The 22,539-nt window shown below is 38.2% G+C and overlaps 1 protein-coding gene across 1 annotated transcript in view; it reads left to right on the forward strand.

Moving 5' to 3' along the window:
- The window catches only part of LOC105050294 (nuclear-pore anchor), a 61,051-nt gene that overhangs the window by 3,736 nt on the left and 34,776 nt on the right, over positions 1-22,539 (forward strand). The window contains exons 6-22 of the mRNA XM_073261872.1: positions 38-103; positions 6,459-6,548; positions 6,776-6,853; positions 7,102-7,226; positions 12,734-12,833; positions 12,947-13,039; positions 16,559-16,607; positions 17,109-17,212; positions 17,281-17,349; positions 17,624-17,767; positions 17,865-17,969; positions 18,190-18,303; positions 19,654-19,732; positions 19,997-20,040; positions 20,147-20,220; positions 22,011-22,113; positions 22,384-22,518. Of these exons, the coding sequence (XP_073117973.1) occupies positions 38-103; positions 6,459-6,548; positions 6,776-6,853; positions 7,102-7,226; positions 12,734-12,833; positions 12,947-13,039; positions 16,559-16,607; positions 17,109-17,212; positions 17,281-17,349; positions 17,624-17,767; positions 17,865-17,969; positions 18,190-18,303; positions 19,654-19,732; positions 19,997-20,040; positions 20,147-20,220; positions 22,011-22,113; positions 22,384-22,518 (1,572 nt within the window). The remainder of the gene's footprint in view (positions 1-37; positions 104-6,458; positions 6,549-6,775; positions 6,854-7,101; positions 7,227-12,733; positions 12,834-12,946; positions 13,040-16,558; positions 16,608-17,108; positions 17,213-17,280; positions 17,350-17,623; positions 17,768-17,864; positions 17,970-18,189; positions 18,304-19,653; positions 19,733-19,996; positions 20,041-20,146; positions 20,221-22,010; positions 22,114-22,383; positions 22,519-22,539) is intronic.

The following is a 22,539-nucleotide window of genomic DNA, read 5'->3' on the forward strand; positions in this document are numbered from 1 at the left end:
TTATCTAACATGTATGATCATTGTCTACCCAACCAAGGAGTTATGCTCATCTAAGGGTGTGGCTGCTGCTAATGAAGAGCACTTTGCTACTGAGCTATCAACTGTAAGTATAATCTCTGGTAGTCTGCCTGTTCATCAATATTCTTTTTCATCATCTTGTTACAAATTCAGTTCTCTTCATGCATAAAACCATTGCCTTCTTTGCTCATGCATTCTGTTGGAAGGATTTCATCTAAGTTTATTTTGTCCATCATTATTGGTTTTCCCATTTGTAGGCTAAAATTTGTTGTTTTTCTTTTCTATCTGTACATCGTAATTGATATAGATAGTTCCATGAAATATTTTTTTGGGCTTGTTCTAATGTGAACTTATAAGAACTGTATATGTGCTTCATGCACTCCTTAATTCCTAGATTGGAAGTGACTGTATGTGCCATCGTTGTATCATATTAGATGTTGTTATCTATTGGAATTAGGATTTTTTTGGGGTTTTTAAAGGGCACGGTCCAACTATGGACCGTGCTTTAATTTTTAATCCTTATTGAATAATTTTAAAACTTTAACTTCTGGTTCCTAGATGACCAAAATGCCCTCCATAAATATGATACCCTCTATTAACCTTGGGCTTACATGCCTTGTAGAAGGTGCCGAGGGAGTTAGCGGGTCGGGCAGCCCCCTCGGTAGCACTGCCTCTGGTGTATGGTGGTGATGGGGAGGGAAGATGTGGAGGCCGCCCTTATTGGCAACATAGATGAGCACCCATATCATGGCTTGCTTCACTCATGCGCTCTCGTCTATCACCACCATCACCCTCTTCTTTGCCACCATCATTTGTCCTGCAACTCCCATGGCTCCCATCCTTTGCCTTTCTTTATTCTCCTTCTTTCCCCACCTCTTAGAACCACCCTTGGAATAGTAGTAGTTCCAGCCTTCTCTCCCACCACCAAAGCTCAGCTACCTCAGAAATGCACTGCCTCCACTCTCTATCACTTTTTTCTCCTTTGTTTTTTGTTGGGTAAGTTCTCTTCTCCTTTGTTTCTCCACTCTTATCTGTCTCTACCTAGTCCAGACTTGAAACAAGTGAGGGTGGCGAGGGATTGGTACTGCCTTTTTATTAGTGTTTTTTATAATAATAGTAATGTAGATACAAGGGTGGTGGGAAGGGGAAAAAGTATTTAGAGGGGGGAGAAGGATTGTTTTTGGGGGGGGGGGGTTGGTCATGAGTGGGGATGAGATGCTAAAGTTGTAGGTCATCATTTCATGATTGTGTAAGTCCAAAGAATGCTTGATCTTTTCAGCTCAGTGTTTCGTGGGATCGGATAGGTGGTGATGGAGGGTTCAAAAAGAATCATGTGGTAGTTTATACAATCAACTGTGTTGGTGTTTTAGTTAGTTTGCTTTAGCATTCATCAAATTGTATCGAATCGGATGGTTCAGGCTATGCGGAGCCATACCGGCGGAATACCAGTCCGATTCCGATATACAAAATGGTATAGCGGTCATCTCGAAGGGCAGAAGAAGAAAGAGAGGAAGAGAGAAGGGGAGAGGAAGAGAGGGTCTTCAGCGGTTGTCGAAGGCCATCCAAGCTCTTGTCGAGCTCGATAAGAGCGGAGGGAGGGAAGGAGAGAGAGAGGGAGAGATACTTATCGGATCACGAGAGGCCTTCGGAGGCCTCTGGATGGACGGTGATGTTGCCGCGACCTCTTCGATGGCTGGCAAGCCAGCACCAAGGGAGGTTAAGGGCAATCGAGGTTGGAAGAGGGCCTATACCCTCCTCCAGTTCGAAACAGGGTTTCATCCCTATGTTGTCGACTTCGTCCGATAAATAGAAAAAAAATACGAAACAGAGGTGAACCTTTGTTTCGAACTAGAGGAGGGCGCCCTTAGCCTTCCTACTGGCTTGTCGGTTGTCGGCTATCGGAGAGGTCGTGGTGGCATCGCCGTCCATCCAGAGGCCTCTAAGGACCTTTGGTGATTCAGTTAGCTTTTTTCTTTCTCCGTCCTTTCCTCCCTCCGTTCTTATTGAGCTTGGCAAGAGGTTGGATGGCCTCTGACGGCCTTCAGAGACTCACTTTTCCTCTCTCTCTCCTTCTATCCCCCCTTTCTTCCTCTCTTTCTTCTTCCTCTTCCCTTCTTTGTCCTATCGATTTGGTCTGAAATGGATCGATACGGACCCGCATCGAATCGTATTGCCGGTCGGCTGGCACGGGATCCGGTTTTGGTTCAGTGGTCCTTGGTTTGCTCTATGACAAGGTAGATTTTTGAAACTTTTTGTGGATACTTTTGCATGGTTAAGTTTGCCAATTTTGATTGATGATCATACACAGATATTCTAGAATGTACACAATATATGGTACATAGTTATTCTAGAATGTATACAATGAATCCAAACATAGTACATAGTTAATTTTGCATGGTATACAATTATTCTAACATGGTCTATAGTTATTTTAGCATGGCGCACAGCTAATACAAATGGTACACAATTAACATGATACACAGTTAATTTAACATGAATTAACTATGTACTGGGATAAAATAACTGTGCACCATGTGTATTTGATGGTGTATCATATTGGATTAATTGTGTACAATGTTGAATTAATTGTGTACCAGGGCAAAATAACTATATACCATGTTTATCTAACTATATACCATGATATAATAATGGTGTAATATGTTGGATTAGCTATGTACAGGGCTAAAATAACTGTGTACCATGATACTTTAACTATGTATCAGGGTAAAATAACTATGTATTATATTTAATTGTATACTATGATACATCAACCATGTATCATGTTGAATTAACCATGTACCATGTTGAATTAATTATGTAGCAAACTAAAATAACTGTATAATACAATTATTTAATTGTATATCATGATATCTTAATTATGCACCAAGGTAAAATGATTTTGTATTATGTTTATTTAACTATATAACATGATATATTAACAGTGTACCATATTGGATTAACTGTATACTACGTTGAATTAACTATGTACAGGGCTAAAATGACTGTGTATCACGTTTATTTAACTATGTACCATATCCAATTGACTGTGTGCAAGGCTAAAATAACTGTGTACTATATTTGACTATGCATCATGATACCTCAACTGTGTATTATATTGGATTAACTGTGTAATAGATTAAAATAACTATATACCATGATACATTAATTGTGTATATGTTGGATTAATTGTGTACCAAATTCTAGAGGATGATATTGTTTGTCCATCAATTCTGTCCTAGTCATGACAAGTTGACCAATTAAACTGCTTAAGTATGTTACCATGCAGTCACAAAGAAAGAAAGGGAAAGCAAATGCCTATTGTATATATGTTAGCTCAAACTATCAAAGTTATTATACATGACTTGACAACAAAAGAAAGCCTCCTCCAGTAAAGCAACTACAACCTCAATGAACCTCAAACATTGTATACCCATATGCAATCCATTATCTTCTTAATATTAGCTTTACCCACCTTAGGTTCTGCACCATCTCCAATACATCCACATGCCAAAGTAAGGGTCTGTGCCTCATGAATTGCAAAGATAAATAAAGGAGACATAGTTCTTTCCTAATGAAGATTGAGAAGGCATGAGTTTCCCACCTAGCTTTACCTAGAGATCATTTTGGAGTAGGTGATGGGAAGGTGGGTGGAGGGGGTTGAACGCAAGCCTTTGGGGTTGAGGATGACGGCGGGGAGGTCAAGGGGGGGCGACGTTGGGCCATAGCATGAGGATGCTGATGACGAGCTTGAAATTGGAGTCATTAACTCGCTTGGAAGTCTTAGCAACTATAGAGATTGAGTTGATGGCAATGGCGACAGTGTTGAGGGAGAGGACGGCGAGAAAGCAGATGGAGAAATGGGGGGAGTTGGGGGAGAAGATGAGGGAGATGTCAAGGGAGGTGAGGCTTGTGGCGGTGGAGGAGACGGCGGAGTGAAACATTCAACCAGCTTAGATTTAATCATGATTGACATTTGATTGAGCAATTTGATGTTGTTTATAAGTCTAAGTGGACAGGGTGCTCTACAGGGGTGTTCTTGGCTTTTTCATGCTTAAATTTTCACCTTAGGGGCCACAAGTTATAAAATGGTCCATCTGTGGACCGAAAATACAAGTCCTAATCAACAGAGACTTTTTGTTATAGCGTCCATGGAAGGGCTGCATAATAAATACCCCGTCCCCCCCCCCCCCCCCCCCTCTCTCCTTTTTTCTTTTGCTGGGTGTAACCATTGTTCTGATGGTAACTAGGATCACTAACTTGTCTTAGTAGGTTGATATGAGATCAAGTCCTTTTACTTGGCCAATTCTATGGGGGAGTGCCTTTAGTTGGATTTGTTGGAAGACTTCTTACAATGAATGTACTATGAGGTACAATAGGCCAATATATGCAAATTACAGAAGAACATGGTCTTTCGTTCGCATGCTGGTATGAACCACAAGAGGATAATGTAAATACAATATATGCATATTTATAACAATACCAATTGTTTCTGTGGTACTTCACCCCAAAGTCATGGTGGATCATAGTGCAAGAATTGTCCAGCTGATATGAGTCTTGATGATAAAGTTAAGGAACTGCCGAGGAAACTGGATACGAGGATGTCATGGTTGGAGGGATGAACTTGTTGGACGTATAGGTAGTTGATTATGATATCCTTTGCCAATTCATAAAGATGGGGTTACTTGCACAAATATTAACATCTGTTTATTGCGGTAATCTAAATGAAGTTGGCATTGGTATCAAGGTATCAAGATGCCCTAACATATATAATGGTTGGCCAGCATAAATCCTGACATTGGGGCTCTTTTGTATAAATTGAATATGTGGAAATACACATTCATATCAATATATGCTGACTTGCAGGTGTTCAACAAGGTCCCCGAACAAATTGCTGTCTTCTTCATGCATATTTTCTCCTTGATATCTTGACTTGGCATTTGTTTTTCGCTTGGAGAAGAGTGCCATGATGGTAGTGGGCAGTTATTGGGGATAGGGGTATTTAATCAAGGCACATGCTTGGTTCATAGGTCCGCTAAAATCTTTGTTTCCATTTTGGGGTTATGCAGAGTCAGTGGACTTGATATTCGTACTTCGGCCATAGTGCCAGTCAGGCTCTATGCTTGTGAATTTGAAATGGATGATAATTCTCCTAATCAAGGAAATGTTGGATTACATTCTTGGCATTTTTTTTCCTAATAATTAGTCCTATGAAGTAATAAGTTTCTCTTCTTTAATTAGAAAGGAAGTATATTTATAGTGGGATCCTCATGGCTATATGCACTTTGAGATTTTGCACTAAGTTTTATCTCTTTCCCTGATGTGGTTTACCCTCATTACGAGTACTACAATTAGAACAGAGGTTTATTTATTTATTCATTGAACATAAAAATGTCCAAGTTAATACTCTGCCCTTGAATTTTAGCTAACAGTCAAAACAAATTAGTGAATCAGGTCTTCACCCTTTGGAGTTATTGTACTGTATGCCATTTTTGGTCCTTTCTTGCTGTGCCCATCTCTTTTATTTTGGTGGTTGGATGAACTTGACTCCTAGACAAACTTGTGCACTTTGATCTGTACCCAATTTCATTTAACATGTGACTTTGGTCACGTTATATCCAATCATTCTTCAAAATTCATTTTGTTTTAAAATCAGCTTTCATGCTGGCGAAAGTATTACCCAATTATAGTATTTTTTTTGTAATGTGTAAGAAGAGGCAAGCAACTTGAATTTTAGTTTTTAATTCTTTAATGTGGCCTGGTTCTCTTCACAAGTCTTTGAGTTTCATTGGTTCGTACCCAAATCATTTTGATCATGATTTGGAAAAGTAGTTTCATGTGCTGTTTGGCATTATTAGAGAAATTTTGATTGTGCTAAAGAAGAGACTGGTTTGATAGGAAAAAAATTGGATGCTTCATGGTGTATATAAAGGTACGACTATTTCGGTTGCATTGATGTTGACCATATTTTGATGGTGGTTTTACTCTCTCTCTCGCGTGCGTGCATGCACGTGCATAATTTTATTTATAATTCAACCCAAAAAAAATTACGTCAGAGGTTAACCAATGTTACTACTCTTTTTAGTAATTCTATTACACAATGACATTGCTATAGATTAAGTTTCTTGCCCTGGTTATTCTATAGTTGCCTATGCCATCATTTGGATGAAAAGTGAAAGCAAGACTTTTCTCTTCTATGGCTGTTTCTTTGAAGTGTTTATATTTCTGTGGCTGGTGTTCCGATATTGCTAATTTAATCGCTAACAAGCATTGAAAGAAAGCAGAAGCATGCTTTTTATAGTTGTTTCTCACTTTATTTATTTAGTGGGAGGAATTGATTTTAGGTTCTCTCTCTCTCTCTCTCTCTCTCAAACAAAGTCCAGGCTCTTTTTTTTTTTTTTTTAATTCTGAGTAATGCAGTAGTTTTTCTTTACTTGTAACAGGTCACAAAGCTTGCTGAACTTTACAAAGCAAGCTCAGAGGAATGGTCCAAAAAGGCGGGGGAGCTTGAGGGTGTTATCAAAGCATTGGAGGTGGGATTGGTGCTTCAAAGCTCAAGATAGTTTACCCTTGTGGTTTTTCTTCTTCTTCTTCTTCTTCTTCTTTTTTTTGTTTTTGGGGAGGGTTGGGGGGGAGCCCCCGGTGGGGGGGGGGCGGGGGGTGTCAGTCATCTGGCCTTTTTTTGGTTAATATTACATAGATTGAAAGAGGCTTTTCATGCCAGGTTATCTACTGATCTGCTTTTCTTCTGCTAATGCAGACACATCTGACTCAAGTTGAAAATGAGTACAAAGAGAAACTTGAAAAGGAACTATCACTTAGGAAAAATCTTGAAAAGGTATTGTTGTACCATATGTTGATGTTAGTGTAGCTAAAATTCAGTGCTTGTTATTGATTGTCTACGTCTATCGTTGGAATGTTGAAAAAATGTATGCATTCTCTCTTTATCTTTTTTTGGTTCTCTGATCTTTATATACTTTGCCATGGGGCCCATCTCACAAATTTCTGTCAGAATTAAGTTGCTTATAAAGCCTATATCTTCTGTTATATTTCTGTTCTGGCAATAGTTTATTTCTTCATTTGTAGGAAGCTGCAGACATGAAGGAGAAGTTAGAAAAGTGCGAAGCTGAAATTGAGAATGCAAGGAAGGCTAATGAGTCGAGTATTCTTCCATTATCCAGTTTTCGTGCTGATCGAACCTTGGAAGAACTGTATGCTTTTGTACTGATTGCACCCCTGCATATTACGTTTGCACTCTTGTTTAGCCTCTGTATTGGACAAGCAGAAGCAGATAGGAAGTTTCATATTTTTACACTTTGTTTATTTTATTACATGCCAAAGATCAAGTTTGCATCATTTATTTGCAGATGTACCAAAATGTTTGAACTCATGTTTGGCAACTGTAGTACATTATATAGTTATAGGTTTGTTCAACTTTATCAATTTATTAATATTAGTAAATGTAATCTTGAAATTGAAGGGATTTCAACTAGTTGTTTTCTTGTTGTTTGTTTACATTTTCTATGTCTATTAACCTGAAATTTGAGAACATGTTACTGAAATGACTGGTTGCTGTGGTTTTGGAATTAGCATCTATATATCTACAAGAATTCAATGCATGGTTGGTACCTTTTTTGGTTCTTGTACTGCTAGTCTGGTACCATTTTGGTACATGTTAGTACGGGCTGGTCCATGGTACTGACTTAGTATGCTTCCTGTACACTGCATATTGACTCGCTTCCGGTATAGTATGGTATGCCTGGCATGAGTCGATATAGTTTGGTACAACAAATCATGATTTAGTGGTCACCTTGGGTCAATGTTTAGTTCCAGAATAAGAGAAATGAGTCCACGGCAGAAATGGAGACTTAATATTTAGAATTATTCAAATATTGTGGTGAAATAATTTTATATAAGTTAAGAGAAATACGTGACTAGAAAAGTTGCTTGTCAGCTTTACTACAATGTACCTTTTGCCCTTAAACCTGCTCTATTTTGGTGTTAGAAAGGTTATTTGTTTGAATAAAGCCAGATAAGTGGGCTTTATTTATGACCCTAGTAGGCCCTTGAAGATCAATTCATTATGATCTTTTGGTTGCCAGGTAGGACCAATCGAGTATTAGGAAGAGTCGAGATATTGTTGTATTATAGGTTTTATGTATTACAATTTGAACCAAGGATTGCCGACTTAGAATTGGATCCTATGTCGGTTGGTCGGTGGTACAAGTCGGTATGCCTCTGTATCTGATCGTATCGGGCCCAAACCGATATGGAAATGAGTGATGAACCCGGGAGGAAAAGAGAGAGAAAGAGAGAGGGTAGGTGGGAGGGAAGGGAAGGGAGGCTGGCGGAGATGTCGACGGTAGCCACTGGTGGGTTGAGGCCCTCGGAGGGCCGCCGAGGCCTTCTGGGCTCCATGGTCCTCTGTGAGAGGAAACGAGAAGAGAGAGATAGAGAGAGGGAAGGGAGAGAAGAGGAGTGAGGAAAAGGTGGCGGAGAGGCTGCCGAAGGGTCGTCGGGTGGCCGTCGTGGTCGTAGGATGGCCCAACACCGCCTCGCGGTCGTCGTGGGTTCGAAATAGGGGCAAAGCCCCTTGTTTCGTAGAATTTTTTATAAAACGTGCTAAACATTGAAGCCAACAATGGGTTTTGGACCGGCTTCAGTATTTATCGCATTTGAAAAAATTAATGAAACAGGGTCTTTGCCCCAGTTTCAAACCCGTGGCCATCGCCACAAGACGGTTTTGGGCCGTTCGGAGGGCCATGATGGCCACCCGACAGCCCTCTAGTGGCCTCCTTGCCGTCTTTGTCTCACTCTTTTCTCCCTTCCCCTCTCTCTATCTCTCTCTCTCTTCTTGCATCTCGCAGAGGACCGTAAAGCCTCGGAGGCCTCGATGGGCCACCGCTGGCCTTTCTTTCTTATTCTCTCCCCTCTCTATTCCTTTCTTTCCTTCTCCCTCACTCCATATTCACCGGCGTTCCAAATTGAACATTTGAACCATATCTGTTTGCTGTTGGTACGGTTCGGCACGTCTCGAACAATCAGGTTTAGGATGGTCCTGTGAATCCTGATTTGAACAATTAGTGCTAGTGATATACATGCCTTTACCCCAATTAAATCAACTTATAGTTGGAATGCCTTGTAGAAGGTTTCTAAAAGCCAACATTTTGTTCCCACCTCCAAGGGCAGTTATCCATCCTTGCCTTTTATGATCAAGTATCCTCTAAGTAGTGGATTGATGAAGGCTTCATGAACTTTAGGTTAATTTGTAACTTATCAATAGAGTACCTGCCAATTTAACCTGTTCATTGGATGGGTCGGTCCATGTTTGGGCTGGGCTCAACCCAATGTGTCACAAAAATTAGTCAGGCCTGGGCCCAAGTCAGCCTTTGGGCCTATTTCCTAGGTCTGAACCCGATACTTAGTTGGGCTTCAGGCTGGATCAAGCTTCCTTCCTTCTTTTTAATTTAAAGAAATGAAGGAAAGAGGGGAGAAATTTGTTTGGGTGGGAGCGGCAGGAGACACTTGAAGACAGCATCCAGGTTGGAGGGTGGTTTGGGGTTGGGGGGTGGAGGAAGAAATCTGTGGCTTGAAGGGGAGAGGGGGGAGGAGGAGAAAGGAGGAGGGAGGAGAGGAGAATGGAGGAGGAGGAGGAGGAGGAGGATGGAGGAGGGGTTGGGGGGGGAGGCAATTACCTGAAGTTACCTATTTAAGATTCAGGTGGTTACCTATTATTTAAGTTTTGGGCTACGCTGGGCTTGGGCCAGACCTAATCTGGTGGTGGGCCTTCAGGCTTTAGCGTTTTGCAAAGTTATTCTAATATGTATATTTTTGACTAGTCTCTGAAAAGAACAAAACCTCACTTTAACCTTATCATAGTGGGTTGAATTCAGGATCAAAAAGGTCAAATTGTCTACCAATTTCTAAAAGATACAAGCAAAGGAAAATTAAATAAGTATCCAACCATACGACGCACGTTCTATTCAGATATACATATGACATGGATTCTAGAAGCTAGATGCAAGTGTCCGGGCACACAGCCTTAACAATAGAAACTTTAGTATGTGTATTGGTAGCAGACCCATTCGTGGGCCAGATGGCCCACCAAGCCCGCTAAAGCCTTAAGGCCCTGAATAAGAAGTTTGAATGTGGAAAATGTTGGAAGACCTTAACTAACCAATGATATATTTCAATTTTTTCTTTTGTTTAATATTTAAATATACAATATTTTACTTAAATATTATTTTTTCATGTATGCCCCATCTATTTCCCCCATCTGGTTGAGTTAGGCATGTTGGGCTGGTGTCTGAAACTGATTCTTGTGCGCATGCCCATGCAGCATGTTGAGGCAAACTTTATATCTATGGGGATGATTAACCATATTGACGTTCATAGTCATCTACAATAACAAAGAAATTTTTTTTAATATAAAAATCTTCCAATGTGATCCAAACAAAATCAAGTGCTTGAATCTCATCTTTCAAATCTTGATCTATCAAAAGGTTTTTCCTTAGCCTAAAAAAATGCTTCATTGATGCTCCCATCCAGAACTATCACGCTACAGTAGTAAGTACTCTTCCTACAAGGCATGAGCCATGAGTAAAATCACATTGGATTATGCTTGCCTCATTCCTGAACTAAAGCATCATGGCTTGAGTCTGACTTGTGTTGCAAATAAGTTGTGGCAAATATTCCTTTATCTTGATGCTAATCTCAAGCAATTCTAGCTTGAGTTTGCGTGTTTTAAATCTTACCAAACAGGGAAGGTTTTGGTTTCAACTGTTAATTGGAAGTATATTCACATGAGAAATACAACATTACATAATTTAGTATTTGCTAAGGGCTTGTGCTTACTTTTATTTGTAATAATGAAAAAGCATATTGGATTTGAAGGTTGTAACCAATAGGCTTTGCACTTAGATCAGGACATTGTAGCCGTCTTTCATTAAGTTGTTTTTCATTTGCATGTGGGATAGCTTATTTAATAGCAAACAAGACTTCACCAAAATTTCATCAGGATCAATGCTTCTTGGACTTCAGTATGGTAGTCAACTAAGAAGATGCCCATCCATGTTGTGGACTCCTGAAAATGAAACTGAAAAAAAAGAAGAAGATAGGAATAATAACACAAAAAAATGATATGGTTTTGTAAGTTTTATAATTATTTGTAAATGATTGTGGATTGCTAGCATATAGCATGTCTTATGGTCACATATAGAATATATCTATATGACACTTGCACATTTAATAAGTATACAAACTTTTTTTAATTAAGCTTATTTTATGGATTTGGGAACAATTCAATGTCCAAATGCGTATGTTATTAACTCTTATACAAGTTTATCATATGTAGATTTTTTTGGATCAACTTCATACATGTGAGTGTTAAGTGTTTCAACCATGCCTATGGCAAAAGAGTGGAATGTTGACTAAGGACACAAGGCAACAAAAAGATGTCATGTTTTTTCTATTTCCTTCTATCTATCTTTGCCACTGTAATTATTGCATCGCCATCTTGGTCGAGTCTTCATCCCTTATTTCTTTATTTTCTCTTGAGCAATAGTATTTTGTTCATCTTTCTTTTCATCTTCTTTGGCTTTGATATTTTCTTTTATTTTGTTTATCTTTCTTTTCATCTTCTTTGGTTTTCATTTTCTCTTTCTATTTTATGAACCCTTTCCTTTGTTTTTCCCCTCCAATTGCCTTCTTGTTCTTTTCTCTCCCATTGGTTATATGCCATACTTACTGATTTGGCAGTTTTGATAAACAGTTTGCATAAAAAACAAAGGTCCCAAACTTCGAAACTTTTGTCTTGTCACCAGTTAGAAGTCCAAATCAATATTTGTAACAACAATGTGACTATGCAACTAACTGAAAGAATTAATAAATGTGGATTCTGCCTCTTATGATCCAGCCCTGATTGAAGCTTATCCAAATGATTAGATGCAAGGTTTGTTGTACAGTGCTGTACCACCTGGTATGATGTATATCGTACCATGCCATTCATACTGTGCCTGGAATGTCTATAACAAACCTGGGTTAAAAGAAATTGTAACTGACTACTTGTTCGTCGTTTCCAAGTATCTTTTTTTGAAGGTTTCTATGTTGTGCTAGCATTGGAACTTCTGTCCTGGTTGAAGGTCCATTTATTTGCTTAGGCAAACAGATTTCTATCTTGTTATGCATACATTTTTTAGATTTAATTGCTTGTATTATGGGGTTTTTTGGATTGGATTTTCAATTTTGAAGGGGTAGCCGAGTTAATCGATCCCTTAGCAGATGGTTAATGAATATGACATGATTCTCTCAACTTTGGCTTGTCATTAATGGTTCAATGGGCCTGAGCATGGCAACATTCTCTACTATAGAACCTCTTGTTGAAATTTAATGTCTAGAAAATAATAGAAGCATATGTTAATGTCTATTAAAATTTAACTAATCTGAACTTGATCACATTACCATCTGAACAAGCTACTATTCTAGTATATCTCATGATATAATCAGATTCTAAGTATGTTTATTATAACCGGTCCTGTCATTTTCACCAAACTTTTTTTTTTTCCATTCTATCTGTACTTTCTAATATGCATCCAAACTGAATTGTTAACTTGTTTGCTGTATTATGCTCCGTTTCATCTTACCTGAGGAGCCATTCATACATTTTTCCCTTCTTTTCTTTTTTTAAATATAACCTAACATCATCTGGTGAAACTGGCAGTGATAGCACACATGAGGATGGTCAGTTGGTTGTCCCCAAGATTCCATTAGGTATTTCGGGGACAGCATTAGCTGCTTCCCTTCTCCGAGATGGTTGGAGTGTAAGATTTATCGCCTCCTCTTATATGTTTGACTGTCACTCTCTCGTATCCTGTGTGAATGCTTTTCTTCCTCTTTATACCTGTTTGTGTTGATTTAGTTCTTTTGAGTGTAGCTTGCTAAAATGTATGAAAAATATCAAGAAGCTGCTGATGCTCTGCGACATGAGAAGTGGGGTCGGAAGCATGCAGAGGCCATTTTGGAACGGGTATTAATTTTAACAATTATCCTAAAGATATCATTGACTCAAATTATTCTTTTTTCTAACCTTTCTGTGTGAGGATCCCTAAAGTTGAACCTACTTTATTGGTTAAGGTTGAAAGCTTTCGCTTGTCACAATATTTGATTCTTATATGCATGTTACAATTTATTTATAAAATTGTAGTCTGTAAACTCCTACATTAACTACGACATTTTTTGCTATGGTCACTGGATATGTCATATTGTTTTATAGCATGTTTCTCTATATTTAAATTTTTATATGTTTGGATGTCTATGAATTTGTGCTGAGTATATAATGTGCAAGTGTTCTGTAAGGCATATGGACATGTTGTGTTGCACTTGAAACAGAAATTGGATTTATCTGGTGCAATAAATAAGCTGTTTGTTTAAGCCTTTATATTCGATATTTGTTGGTATCTTTATTGCTCTCTTTTGACCTCAATAGTTACTTTTTCTGGAATTGAACTTACTTTTTGTCCAAATTTACATGTCTAATTTATCAAATAGAAACTTATTTTTGAAAGGTCAAAAACTTATGCATGAAATCTCTAACATGTTAATTATTACTACATCCCTTTTTGGATTTATGTTTGATTAATCAATTGGAGACATTTTAGAAGAGTTTTGACTTTTGAACATTTCCTTGCAATAACTAATGTCATTTTTGTTGCAAAACTTTGAAGTTTCATATAGTTTTAAACTCTATAATTTTAAATATATTTAGGGCATGCTTGGTATTATTTTTGTTTCCTAGGTTTATGTTTTCAAAAGCAAAAAAAGAATATCAAGGCAAAAGTTTTGTTTGTAAATATAGTTCATATTTTTCCTTCTTATTTCTGTTTTGTGACTTCTAAAAAGGTGAAAGCGTAAAATTCTTGAGCAGACATGCGCTACTCCCCCAGTCTTTGACTGGTTTCCTTTGCATGCTGCTCCTTGTTGTTATCACTGCAGCTGCATCTCCACCCTCTTCCTATCCAGCATTCCAAAATTCTAGTGCCCTTCTAGTCCCAAATCATTTGAACTCCTACCTTAATCCAAAAGCTTAATTGGTACACCATAGTGATTGCGATTGGAACTGGCCTGAGTCAGTTTTTCATATAGCCCAGGCCTGAAACGGAATTTTTCCAAGCTTCAGCTTGAGCCAGCCATGGAATCTTTTCGAAAGTCTCGGCCTGAGTCAGAAACTAAGTCTGACCAAAGCCCAAACGGGCTGGCGACTTGAAATTAAGCCGCAGTCCAGGCCCAAATTAAGCCCAATCTTCTCCTCCATCTTTCGCTTTTTTGGGTTCCTTAATGGTGACAAGGGTGTGGATGGCGTGCAGTAGCGCAAGGCATGATCGATTTTGGGCAACAAGGTGATGGAATGGGGAGAGCTCGAGAGAGAGACATCGGGAGGTGGTGTGGGAGTAGGATGGCGCCTAGAAGGGGGGGGGGGGGAGGAGAAAGAGAGAGGTAGTGTGGGATTGGTGGTAGGGGGTAGGTGGGGGTTTTAGTGGGTTAGGGTGGGGGGTGGCTTGCCTGGGCTGAGTTGGGTTAGTGTAGGGCCTTGTTTTTGTTTGGGCTTACAATCTAATGCCCAAATGCTTTCGGGCTAGAACCAAAGTTTGACATAGAGGCGGCTCGACCTGACGGGTCTTGGGCCAGCCCATGCCTTGTTCCAATCCTAGTTATCATGAACATAGAGAAGAACCTGCCGCTCCCTTCACCGTGTCTCTTGCTTTCTTTTGCTCTCTGCTATCATAACTGATGCCTTCACCATCGAAATGGTAATTAGAAGCTCCATCGACATGTGGTTGCCAAGCATTCCTATAACCAAGTGCCATCGTGATTTGGTTGGTGCTCGACCTGCACTTGGCTTGTAACATTGGTGGAGACTTCGAGTTTCCATCACCATAGGGTGGACACTGCTTCATCAGCCTCTTTGATCTCCTTGCCTCTTTCCCCTCCCCTGCTCCCAGGCTTCTCTCACTGCATCCTCTGTTGCTGCCTTCATGCTTGGTTACCCTAGCGAGAACCTGATGAAGAACTGCTTTGTGAGGCAAGCCATGTGAAAACTGAAAAATGTTTAGGATATGGATATTTTAGGAAGGCGGATACTCCTGTATTAGAGGTATAATGTTGGCAATTATGCACGATTTTGTAAAGTATTATGGTATGCTCCTCTTGGTTGCAGCCACGTTGATGTTCAAAATGGCTAGTACTGCTGCTAACTTCAAGGTCTACAATAGGACTGTTGTATATAAAGTTCAGAGTGTTATATATGCATCAGTCATCTGTTTGTAATATGTCAGCTCCCAAGTTTGATATGATTTGTTTTGTGATGATAATTTAGAAGCTGGTCCAAAGGCCTCTGACTTTGTCTTTGTATAAAGGTGTCTGGTGGTTAACCTTCTGTGAGGTTGTGAGAGGTTGATAAATTTTGCATTTGAAGATGTGAACTTGGTGCAGAGGAGAGATAGGTGATCGAGATTCTTAGTGTGGGCATCCCATTGGCTGGGTTGGCCTGATGGGTCCTATACTCTTATTTAAAAGCACTGCTTTTTTGGGTCATTAATGTTCGTGAAGATTTTTGTCGCTCTAGTTCTAAGTTCATCCTGTTCATCTACTGCAAAGACCTAGGATGGACTTAAAAGGTTGTTCAAGCAATCTTTGCAGTTGCATTAAAAGGTTAGACATCTTTAAAACTGATATAAAGTTCCTGAAACAAATGTTTTAGCTGAAATGGTGCTTATTACTTTGTTAGCTGCAAGTTTGTTTTTTTACCTGCTGCAAGTTTTTGAGGATTCCAATAATGACATTATGGATCCCTTTTGTGTCTACCAATCCTGTTTCTTTGTGTTGACTTTATTAGCTTTTATAAATTTTTCCTCGTTGTGTTACATCTTTCAGACTCCATTTGCCCATTTTTATGGATAGGTCTCATGTTACATTTGAAGATAGAAGAGTTGGTATTGTAGGCATCTAACAATTTGGTTGCAGCCATGTGTATTTTTACATTTAGATGCAGCCATGTGTATTTTTATATTATTTTAAAACTTGGGTTAGGAGGCATATTGTAATTAAAGTGAAGGGTCTTCGAGTGTTTTTGTCAAATGATGTTGGTCATAATAAAGGTAACCCCTTATATTTTTAACTTATTGGTGGCTACTATTTTTGGTGTGCTAGGTATGAACACCCAATAATTGTCACAATTATAGATGCTAGTAATTTGCTTTGGTGTAGTGCCTTGATATGGATTACAGGTAGATAAATACAGAGGTGAAATAGGTACTTGAGTTGACATCTATTTCTGCATCTTCTAATGACTCTGTCCCATAAGAATTTTGCCTAACAGATGTTGTACTTAAATATGACACTCTTTTGACTCAAAGATACATGCTTAGAGACTGTTTGTCCCACTAACTATTTTTAATGATGAATTTCACATGATTTTTGAGAAAGATGATGTTAGGTTATTTTATTTGTTCACCTGTGATGCTAAAGTAATTCTACTTTGGTCCTGCAGGTACTGCATGAAATAGAAGCGAAGGCGGAGATAATTTTGGATGAACGAGGTGACTTCTCTTATTTGACACCTACTTGCTCAACCACTTCATTTTTCTACATGAAATATGCTATAGGGGGTCTAGGATGCTAGATAATCACTATTGTTAAATATTCAGTTTATTGCCGGTTTTGCAATATGACTATATGAGTGTGATTAATTTCCACAAGGAGGTTTTCTGAATTTTAACTTTTGCAGAGGGTTGTCCTATTGGCATTTTGAAGCCACTATAATGCTATCTTAACAAATTTGTACCCCTTAGTGATTTAAAATAAAAAAATTAGTTAATGCACAACCTTATTTTTATGCAACAATATTTCTCACAATTCGCTATTCCTAAATCATAAGGCTTTCAGTGAATTTATTTTAAACTATATTTAAAAGTTCTTAATGTTTATTTATGTTTTGACTTGATTTTTAAAATATTATTTTTTTTTGTTATTATATAATGCATAATGAGTGCACGAGCTTTTTCCTTGTCTACTGAAATGCTTTATGTCTATTATCTCAGCTGAACATGAGAGAATGGTGGAAGCATACTCTTTGATGAATCAAAAATTGCAGCAGGCACTATTGGAGCATGATAATTTTGAGAATACTATTCGGAACTTAAAGGTATATGGCCTTTATGTCATTCTGTTATAATTTTAATCTTATGAGTTATGCTTAAAATCTTTTTTCAGTCTGAGTTGAAGCAGCGTGAACGTGATCATGCTATTGCACAAAAGGAGATAAGTGATCTTCAGAAGCAGGTAAGCGTTTGTTAAATACATCTCTAACTGTAGCATATGAACTGACATGTATGGTTGCTTGATTACTCTTAGTTTAATTGTTTAGTAGGGTAGTTTGTGCAAGCTTTAGTATGTGAAAGTAACCATTTGTGAAAGCTGATAGGTTAAAATGGTTTAATTCTTTTTGTTTAAATTCCGTTTCTATGGTTACTTTGAGTTTATGTATTGGAGTTTTCTCTTTGCATTAACAAATCATGTTATTAAGTCCATTTTGTGGTCTGTCTGTCTGTTACAGGTAACAGTTCTTTTGAAGGAATGCCAAGATATTCAACTTCGCTGTGGTGCCACCCCTCAGGTTCCTGCGGATAAATCTCTGACCATGATTCCAGTTGATATTGATGATGGCATTGATGCTAGGAACAAGATCTCTGAGTCCATTGTGAGCAACTTCAGCTTTCAAACCTCCATCTTTCTTATCTTGTCTCTTGTCAATATAGCTATGTGTTTTGATGCTACATATCAATTAACTGAACCAGATGTCGTATAAGGACATACATGGATTAGTGGAGCAGAATGGCCAGCTTCGAAGCCTTGTGCATAGGCTTACAAGTGAAGATGAAAAAAGAGACTTTGAGCTAAGGGTGAATATCAAAACTATTGCATGACAGTTGGCAGCTTATTTCTTGTTCCACTATAGATTCTTTAGATTACTGCAAGTCCATTTTCCTTTCATGAATCAGCTTAACATGGAATTTGGTTTGTTAATTTGAACTTTGTTATTTCATTTTAATTTACTCTGTAACTTATAGAGGGTATTGTTTCTGCTATAGAACCCTGTATTTTCTCCTCTGAACTTTTCAGGAGAGTTTCCAGCTTGAGCTTCAGAAGGTCAATGATGAGGCAACTGCTAAGATTGAAGCTGTGCTGAAAAGATCCGAGGAACAAGGGCACATGATAGAATCTCTTCACAGCTCTGTAAGTTTTACTATGGTACATTGTTCACTTTGGTGTCTGGATAAAATTTGACTGAAGACCTACGTGCTCATATAAGGCTCTTTTGCCTGCATTCTTATGTTGGTCCAAATCTGTCACATTCATCATTTTATTTTTTAAATGGGAAAGGATAACAGGATGGAATGAGTTTCTTGACCGATGAAGCTCTTCTTCTTATTTTGTTACAAATGTAAAACTTTGTTCTCTCATTGTTCTTTCCTTCTTTCTCCTGCCATTTTCACCATCAACTCTGTTTCCGCCTTCCTTCTCTTCTCTCCATCATCACATCTTCTTGGACCTCCATCTCCAGTTCCACCATTATAACTACATATAAGAACCATGGTTTTTGAGGTGTGCTAAGAAGGTTCTGACTGATGCTTGAGAGGTTCACAAAGCCAGCATCAAGGTTTGCTGAGCCAGCACTGGAGCTCGTACTGGTTGGTGAGAAGCCTCATGGGAGAGGGAGGGAGGGAGGGGGAGAGAGAGACATGGAGGGAGGGAGGGGAAGAGAGAGGGAGAGACTAGGGGAAGGGCTTACCTGGGAGCAACAGAGGTGTATGGCAGGAGGACCCATGGAGAGAGGGAAGAGGAGGAGGAGAGGGAAAAAGATGAATGGAGGGAAGAGGGACCCCATGGGGTGGCTTAACTAGGAGTGATGATGTCAGCGGGCGAGGGCGACACGAGTGTGGGCGAATGAGAGAGGCGAGGAAATGGAGTCCTCAAAGCTGAACAGAGGGGATTAGGGGGAGGGATTTTATAAGTGCGTGTGTGGGGGGGGGGTGTGAACTGACCCGAGTGGCTAAACCATCCTAGGTCGGCCAGTGTGGTTCCATACATGCTGAACTGCTCGGTTCGGCAATCACTATCTGGCATGGTCAAGGATGGTGGCCATCAGTGAGGCATTGAGCTCATGCTGGGCTTATGCCAAATCTAGGTTTAGTGGTCTTCACTAAATGTATGAAATGGCATAATGGATTGGAGCACCTATCTGACCAGATCTGTGCCCATCGCCATATCCATGGGTATGATGGAGATCCAGGCAGACTGGCTTTGAGGAGTCGTTAGCCATAGGAGGAAAGGAGAATGGAGAGATGGTGAGAGTGAGGAGTCTGGACATTGGAAAGAACAGACTAATTTAATTGACTGGAGCCCATTCCACTGGCTGTTAATTTACTTTATTTATTGACTGGCCAAGTTTTGGATCTATACACAATGTAGACGGAAGTGACCTGCATGTTGGTGTAGGTCTAGCATTCCCCAAAAAAATTATTTTTCCTGTTGGCTAAACATGTTTCTACATTCTCAGAATATCCTGCCTGTATCTTTGATCAGGTTGCAATGTATAAGAGGTTATATGAAGAAGAACATAGGCTGCGTGCTTCTAGCCATGTTTACACGGAATCTGTTCCTGGTAACTATATCATGCAGGCCTTTCTCTGTTTTATCCTCTTCTAAAGTGCATTACTTGTGTGTATGGCAGCTATGGCTATCTCCTTAAATCTTTAGCAAATGTTGCTAATCATACGTTTTATCAACATTATTGTGTAAAATTAAGTTGCAGGTGTTGATGGCTACTGTGAAATATAACCCTCTGTAGTTCTCATTTTGAGACTACTATGATAATGTAAGACGACTTTTACATTTAGTGCTAATAGTTAAAAATGAATTTTTGCAGAAGATGGAAGGAAGGAACTTATGCTTCTCTTTGAAGGTTCTCAGGTAATTTTCTGAAAGATATTTGTTGATCATGGTCTTGCCTATCAACATTAAATTTCTGCCATGCTCTTCTCAATGTTATTATTATTACTGTTTTTTCAAACAACAGGAAGTTTCAAAGAAAGCATATGAGCAGCTAACTGAACGTGCTAGAAATCTTGAAGAGGATTTGGCTAAATTGAGGTAGCTGTTTATGATTGGATGGCTTTTATCTGTTATTTGCTTAGTTAAATCAACTAAATTTTCAGGCAGAAAATGTGTAATGTTTTCCACATTTCCAGTCCTGGTAAATTTTTGACAGAAAGCATGAAACTGAAACTGAATCTTACCAGATCCACAACGTGGGTAGTTTTGGAGTTTTCTTCTGAAACTTGTTTATTGGCTATATTTATTGTTTTTATGGTCTGTTTTCATTTCTTCAAAGTTCAACTGATAGAAGCATTTCCCAGAGAGAAATTGAAATTTACGAGTTTCCTGAATTTCTGGAGGCATTAATTTGTGGTATTGTGTTTCAAAGAAATTAAAAAAATAACTTTAAAAAAATATACCTGGTTATCCTGGAGTAAGACTAGTGGTAAATGATTCTTATATTTATATTGTAGACACCAGATGTGGTAATGCAGTTCTGTTTTGCAAGCATGTTCAAATCAGTAGTCTGTGTGAATTCATTTTGGCCCATAGATTGGTCAATATTTTATTATGAACATGATTATAGATATTAAAGTTTAAATAGTATATTTTTTTATTGACTATTATTTTATTGTTTATTATTTTTGGTTTGTCTTATAGTTTAATATAAGTAATACAACAATAAATATCTATTAATATGGTAACAAATATGTTAAATAAATTAGTATATTTTATTAATATAAAATATAATAACATATTAAGTTCCAACATTTGAGATCGATCGATGAAACTTTAGCTAGCTCAATAGTTGCTTCAGCAGCTGCAATGGCAATAATAAATATTTGAGATAATGCCTCTTTTTTAATTGGCGACTTAGTTGTGAGAATTTATTATATATGAGCCATAGTAATTTCATCTATCATAGGAACTCAATGAACTACACAAATCGGTTCTGACTTAAAACTACATATTGACTCAAGATGATTATATCAATAGTCAAAGATATTGTGATTAGATGTTTATCATTTTGCAGTCACAATTTTATACAAATCAGCTCAGCCTTAGGGTAGATATGCCCTTTTATTTATGACTGCTTGCAGTTTTCTCACCTGTTTAGACATATTTGTTTAAATGCTAACAAATCAAAGAGCACATTACTTTGGTATTTTGACTATCATTATTTCTTTTAATACCTTGTAGATTGGAATCATTATCTAGTTTTAGACTATTGTGTTTGTTTGTTTTATTGGAAGGGTAAATTATTGTGAAAATGTATAATTTTTTCCTAATATTTCTTTTGTGGTTTTAGGACAAGTTGGAGTTATGTAACCATCTTCTATATCTTAATGTGGTTCGTGTACTGTTTCTCTGTGGTTGTCTGTCATTCTTGGATGATAGGTGATCACTGACTGTATTATACAAGTATACAGTGGATGGCGTGGGTTGCATAACAAGAAAATTTATAGAATGACTGGAAAAATTTAAAACATCTTTTTAAGAAAATATCAAAAACAGATCTAATGAGTGCCATGTGGATCCAATGCTGGTCCTGGTACTGGCCCATTATGTGTACATGCCTGCACTTGAAATCTTTTTGCTATGTGATTTTGATATTGTTCAGATTTGCTGGAAAGATGTTTATCAGTGCATAGGTTAACAGAGCAGTCATCTGCTTGTGGAAGAACATGTTTATTCTTTCTTTTCCTCTCGTCTTTCTGTGTTGTGAATCAGTAAATGCTAGCTCCTGTACTTTTAGTTCTCCAATGTTAATATTTATATTTGCCTCCTTCCCTCTATGCCCAGTTTTAAATCTTGATTGGGTAATATTCTCATGTTTCAATTAGGGGTGAGCTTACATCATTACGTTCAGAGCGTGATAAGATGACCCTGGAAGCCAGTTTTGCTAGGGAAAGACTTGAAAGTTTCAAGAAGGAATTTGAACACCAGGTAGCTTTACATATGCTTCCCCTTTTTTTCGTTGCACACTTTGTTGGTTGTCCTATGGCATCTTTGTCATCATTTCTCATTTTCATTTCATTGGCTTTTATGTTTGCACTGTACTTTACCTAATTGGATGCTTTTCATTAATATGCAAGGCAGGTATTGAATATTCACTGTTAACCAAGAGTAATCCATTTTAAAAAATTTGTTCTGTTCATTTAAGATTATTTTATCTGTTATATTTGGTCAATTCATTGTCTTTTTAATTTACTGCAGAGAAAGGAGGCAAATGCAGTTTCAGCTAGAAATGTGGAGCTGACACACTTGTTGGTTGATTATCAAAAGCGTCTCCGAGAAAGTTCTGATTCTTTACAATCCTCTGAGGAGAATTTACGAAAGCTATCTATGGAGGTAGGGAAGTTTCCATTTTTG

The sequence above is a fragment of the Elaeis guineensis genome, chromosome 8, assembly GCF_000442705.2.
Source record: "Elaeis guineensis isolate ETL-2024a chromosome 8, EG11, whole genome shotgun sequence".
Taxonomy (NCBI): domain Eukaryota; kingdom Viridiplantae; phylum Streptophyta; class Magnoliopsida; order Arecales; family Arecaceae; genus Elaeis; species Elaeis guineensis.